General features: G+C 16.8%; 1 protein-coding gene across 1 annotated transcript; it reads left to right on the top strand. All coding sequences in view use genetic code 6, as the record gives it.

Moving 5' to 3' along the window:
• Positions 1-3,047: 3,047 nt before the first annotated feature.
• Positions 3,048-5,009, top strand: TTHERM_01576270 (kinase domain protein; the record flags this gene model as incomplete). Its single annotated transcript, XM_001029346.2, has 10 exons — positions 3,048-3,079; positions 3,143-3,229; positions 3,388-3,474; positions 3,530-3,619; positions 3,842-3,931; positions 4,003-4,092; positions 4,360-4,449; positions 4,568-4,657; positions 4,707-4,781; positions 4,934-5,009. The coding sequence occupies exons 1-10, from the start codon at positions 3,060-3,062 to the stop codon at positions 5,007-5,009; spliced, it is 795 nt and encodes a 264-aa protein (XP_001029346.2). The 5' UTR covers positions 3,048-3,059.
• Positions 5,010-6,417: the final 1,408 nt, after the last annotated feature.

Raw genomic sequence — 6,417 nt, 5'->3', positions numbered from 1 at the left:
TATTATTTTATATTTTATGTTATCTATAAATGTAAGATAAAATGTATGTTATGAATTAATAAATCAATTTTATGTTGTAATTTCAATTTAAGATAAATTTTAAAAATATTTAAATTAATAATTAATTAATTCGAGAGAAGCCAAATAAATAGTACTTTGTTAAAATTCATTCACTTTTTCCAAAATATTTTAAGAATAATGATACATTAATATAAATGATATATTTAAGTAATATAGCATCCAAATGAATATAGTTAGTTATATTTATTTTTTTAAATAGCAGTATTATTAAAAAAAAAATCTATTATTTTTTTTATTTAAAAGGTTCTGAAATTATTATTTTTTAAACCTTGAAATATTTTTATTAAATAAACTAAAATTGAAAATCAAAGAACTTTAATTAATTAAAATTTACTAAATACTTACTCTCTTCCTTTTGAAAGTCAATCTAAAGTAGTAGTCCCTTTTATAAAAATAATAAATAATAATCCCTATCCATACATACAGAAAAGTAATAATAATTTAGATTATTCACTATTCTAAAATAAATATATTTATAGAAAAATCTGTGATAAGAAACATATAAATAAGAAAATAGGTTTGTAGGCAGGTAGGTAGATATAAATTTAAATCAAAAATTATTTAAATTTGGAGCTTGGAATTCAATATCACCAAAGAGTAAAATGTGTTTTTAATTTTTGATAGGTAATTAATTCTATCTAATTAATATTTGATTAAAAATAACTCAGTCACTCAGTCAATCAACTATTTTATTATTTCAAAAAAAAAAATAACTTGAATAGTTAGTTAGTTTTTTGTGTGAAAAATTTATGTGAACTTGAAAATTTTTTTATTATAAATTTGTTAGCATTCTATTCAATTATGAATTATTTATTATCTGCAAATAAGAAATTTACATAATTTTCAAAGAAATAAAGGAATTTGTTAGATTTTTAATTAAAAAACATCAAAAAATTAAAGAAATGGCAAAAAACAAAAGCTGATAAATTATATAAATTAAATAAATAAATTAATTAATTAATTAAATTGAGTTTTATAAAACAAAATAACATCTTACTAAAATATCTAAATTTTGAAAATTATTAATGTTAGTGTATATATTGTAAATTATGGCTAACCTAATTTACAATTTAGTCGAAATTTATTTCTTCTAATGCTAAGTGTTTTGAATATTTTGACTAATAAAATTTAGTTTTAAATATTTGGAAAATCTCTAATTTTAAGAAATGATCAGCTAAAAAAACCTAATAATTTATAGAGTCTTTGATTTAAAAAGTACAGAAAAATTATAGAAAATGTTATTTGATTATTTAATTATCTCAATTTTGACTCAATAATTGGGAAGGTTGGCTGATTTAATTAAATTTACACCAACTAATCAAACTTTCATCTATAAATTAATATGTAAAAATATACAATTTCATTAGTAGCAAACAAATATACCAAATAAAAAACGATAACCTGCTTACAAAAAAGCCTATTGGATAAAACTAATTTAGCCAAATTAAAATAACAATATTAATTTTGAAATAATTAATTTTTCTTGTTTTGCATAACTATATATTTTGTGTTTAAACTATTAATAATCGTAATAATTATTTGTATGACCTGATAAAAATGTAAGGCAGTACTTTGAGTACTTTACATATAATATAAATATAAATATATATATAAAAATGAAAATTATTTATGTTTTCTCATAAAAATAAAAATTTCAAAATATTTTTTTTGATGATGATTTTTATCAAGTTATAACTTAAGAGAATTTAATATTTATTATTATACGAGTTTAAGATGAGTAAGAAAAGCTTATAGTCTAAAAATTATTTTCCTTCACCAAATTATCAGCACTGAACAAAAATATCACTTTCATAAAGTTCTAACTATCCTTGGATAATTAATTTAATGAGTTAAACATTTTCCAAATCTATAATTTGAATGTTGAACAGCTTTAAATTACTTTTTATTTTTATAATTTTGTTTAGATCTATTTTATTATAATTAAATTACTTTTACTGAAATCTTTTTTTTTAACAAATAACTATTTATTTTATAAAATGAAAATAATTTTGAATAACTTGATATCTTAAAAATGCATTTATTTAATTTGAATTTATTGAAACTTATTTTATTTTATTTTTTGTTATCTAATAAATAAATTTATTTCGTATTAAACAAACATTATAATTTTGGCAATATTTTCATTCTAACTAAATTATTGAAAATAAAATTTTCTATTTAATTAATTGTTAACAAAAATTAAGAATTTTAATTTTGCATTTTATAAAAAGAAATGGAATAATATTAATTTTTTCTAAATTGTTTTATTAATGATTAGTTTGCTAATTCATTAATTTTATGCTTTTCAAAAATTTATACTGTAAATGCTCATTAATTAAGGCATTCCCTAAGTAATTAATAATTAAAACTAATTTTCAAAGAATTATTAAGTGAGAGAAAAATTTATGTTTTTCTATTTGTAAAAGAAATAATAAATACAATATATTATTATTTTTTCAAACACAATTAAACTTATAAAATTTTAGATAAAAATATTTAATTTTTTAAAATTAATTTTTATAGTTAATCAATAAAAATCTTATTCATTAAAAATACATATATTTTTTTTTGATTAACAAAAAACAAAAATTAATTGATATCAATTACATAAAGATAAAAAAAATGTCATTGCCAAAAAAAATGGAATAATAAATTTAAAAATACAACAATATTCAAGATGTATTTATTATTTAATTCATAAATAGATTTTCAAATAACTAATTTAATTATGAAAAAGTTTAGAAGCACTAACTTTGACACTTTGACCCATCTTCATTTATAAATTAAGTAAAATTTTGTTAAAAAGATAGATTTAGCTTTTCTAAATATTTTAAAATTTGATCAATCAATCGATTTTTCTTAAAAAATAAATACTTAAATCTTACTCTTATCATTATTAAATAAAAAGTAAAGAGATGAATGATGATTAAGAATTTAATCATTTCAAATCTTCTCTATCATAATGCACTAAATTACAAATGTTGAAATTAAAAATTTTGTAAAATTTTCTATTAAATAAACCATAAAACTGAAATCTAATAAATAAATTCTTTAAATAAAGGTATTATATGAAATTTAGACAAATAATATAACTATTTGAGGATTTACCTGACTATGAAAATTTGGAAATTATTTCACTTTAATTTTTGTAATTTTTTAAACCATAATTCTATTATTTAATTGATTAAAATAATAAAAGAATTCCTATTTTTATATTGAAAATAATAAAAACTCTTTTTGTTATTTTGATATTAAAAAATATTGTAAAGTAAATAATTGGTTTTTTCGATTATAAAAATATTTTAGTGGTAGTATTTACTAGGAAGGAGCTTCTAGTATAGCATTATTTTTGAAAAAGTGCTAAAAATTGACATCACTTAAGCTGAAGTTTAAGTAAGTTATTTTTTATGTTAAAATTAGTTAAAAAACAAATAAAATTTAATAAAAGTAATAATAATATTTAATCAACTGGAACATCTAAATTAGTAGAAGCTATAAATAGTTTTAAAAATTTATAGTATCTTTCCATTTAGATAGGGTATTTATTGGCTTTGTTTAATTGAGTTCGAATTCTTTTTAAATAAAATTATTATAATTAATTGAAAAATATAAACAAAATTTTTTTCATTTGATTTAATAAATAGAAAATTAAGTTAATTAAATTATTATAAAATAATTTAAAATAAATTCAATTTATCTTTGAATCTTTTATGATTTTCTCAAGAAAAATATAAAAAGTTTTTTTAATAACAAATAAAAGTGGTAATTAAATAGGAGATGAAGGTGCAAATATAATTACTTTAAGTCTAAGCAAATGGGATAATCTTAGGAGATTGCAACTCTATTTATAGTAATTTATTAGCCAAATAAAATATTATTTAGATCTTATTAATAATTAATTTTATATTTAATTTTTTAAAGTGATAATTAAATTAGTGTAAAAGAAGTATCTAATTTAGGAAAAAGTTTGAGATACTTAACATAACTTAGAACTTTAGAAATTAGTTTTTTGTAGATAATTAATTAAATCAATCTGCTTTTCATTTTTAAAATTTTTAGTAAAATCTACCTTAGATCATAATTTATTTTAGTTTTAAGAAAATTAGAAAGGAAGCTTATTTTAATTGTTAACATAATAAATAAAATTATTTCTTTTTAGTTTTTAAATTATAAATAAATTTTAAATTATGGTTTCATTAGAAATAAATTTTGAAAATAAATAATAGAATTTTTAAATAAAAAAAATAGATTTAATACTTTTTTACAATTTTAATAAAGAAGAAATGAAATTAGTGATGAAGGAGCATTAGCTATAAGTTAGGGTATAAGTAGCTGTACAAATCTCACTAAGCTATTACTATACTTAGAGTAAATAAAATTAATATCTTTACAATAAACTTAATTAGGAATATGCTTTCTTCTAAATTAAAAATTTAATTAATTATTTGGTTTACTAAAATAAAATTTTATATAAATTAATTTGTAGATGTAAAAAAATTACTGAAAAGGGATATTTAATACTTGATTAGTGTATATCAGGCTTAGCAAATTTGCTTTATTTGGATTGCTACTTATCGTAAAAGAGTTGATTAAAAAATTTATTAATATTAATTTAAAAATATTAGCTAAGACTCAACATTACTTTAGTCAAGAGAGATTCTCAATTGTAAAAATATTAAACAATTAAAACTATGTATCCAGTAATAATTTAATCTTATTAATATTTTATACGTATTTTAATTTTAATTGATAATTTCAATTTATTAACTCTTTTCTTATTTATTTGAGGATGTTAATATTAAATAACCATTAATTGAATGCAATTTTTAAATAAAAATTTACTAACAAATAGATGGGATTCAAATGATTAATAAGTGAAGAAGCATTTATAAAACCAACTTAAAATCAAAAGGCTAGTTAAAATATGATAAATTTTTTCATTAATAATTCTTATTTATAAAATTATTTCTAAATATAATTTTAAGTAATATTTTAATTTGTTTCGATACGTTTTAGTTATTATCACAGACAAACATAATATATACTGTAAAATAGAAAAATAGAACAGTTTAATTAATACTTTCTTTTTTATTTTTATAAGTCCTAAATTAAATCTTTGATTAAATATTTTTTATTTTTTTAATTTGTTCATGTTCGAAATCTTACGTTTTTTGATTATTTTATATTTTTAAAACAATATTTATTATTCTTCTAAATATTTATTTCCTACTTTATTGAAATTAATTTTGATTTTATTTTTTATTATCTTTTAAATTAATTTTGTTTCATATTAAACAATTATTAAAATTATTGGCAAAATTTTCATTCTAATATTTAACATAAATTTATTAACTAAAAAACAATTTGAAAAATAAAATTTTCTATTTAATTAATTCATAACAAAAATTAAGGATAAACATTCTTGCATTTTATAAAATAAAATACAATAAAAAGAAATGGAATAAAAAGTTTGCAAATATCAAAAACTTACAGATGTATTTATTGATTACAATATTAATTTTTTCTAAATGATTTTATTAATAATTTATAGTTTACTAACTCTGAATTAAGTACTTTAAAAAATGCTAGTTTAAAATTTAAGTAAATGTCATATTTGTTTTAATTTCAATTTGAATTTTAATAAAATTTCCACTTAATATTTTAAATAAATAATAATTTTTTATTAAAGATTTATTAAATTTAGAAATTAATTTTTAATAAAAAGTAAAAACATAAATGATTAAGAATTAAATTAAATGAAAACTTGTTTATCTTAGTGCATTAAAATTGATTCTTTGAATTTAGATTTTGAGTAACAAATTATTATATTTGATATAAATTAACTCATTAGAACTTCTAATATATCAATTAAAAAAGTGAATTCATAATTAAAGATGATCAGATATAATTTCTATTCAAGGATTTCCCAGTATTTAAAAATCTATAAAATATAACTGTTAAATTGTTGTAATTAATATTTTTATTATTTATTTTACTTTTAAATTCTGACTTAAAGACATATTCTTTATTTTTATTTGAAATAAAGATTTGTTTTTTTAGCTTCTTTACAAAAAATATTTTTTCAAAATTAATTTAACACATTTTATACAAAATAGAAGTAACAACATAACTTAAAAAAGTGTTTTAAGTTTTAGCATAATATTTGAAAAAGTGTGTAAAATTAAGAGAGCTTGTACTTTAATTAGAGTAAATTTGTTTTTATAATGAAAAAAATTAAATATTTTTATATCTAAGCTACAATTAAATTAAATCAACTGGCGTATGTAAAATAGTAGAAGCTATCAACACTCTCAAACGAATTGAGCACCTTTAAAT

Source organism: Tetrahymena thermophila (assembly GCF_000189635.1).
Source record: "Tetrahymena thermophila SB210 genomic scaffold scf_8254566, whole genome shotgun sequence".
Taxonomy (NCBI): domain Eukaryota; phylum Ciliophora; class Oligohymenophorea; order Hymenostomatida; family Tetrahymenidae; genus Tetrahymena; species Tetrahymena thermophila.
Note: the sequence above shows the minus strand (reverse complement) of the source record. Positions and strands in the feature narration are given on the sequence as shown.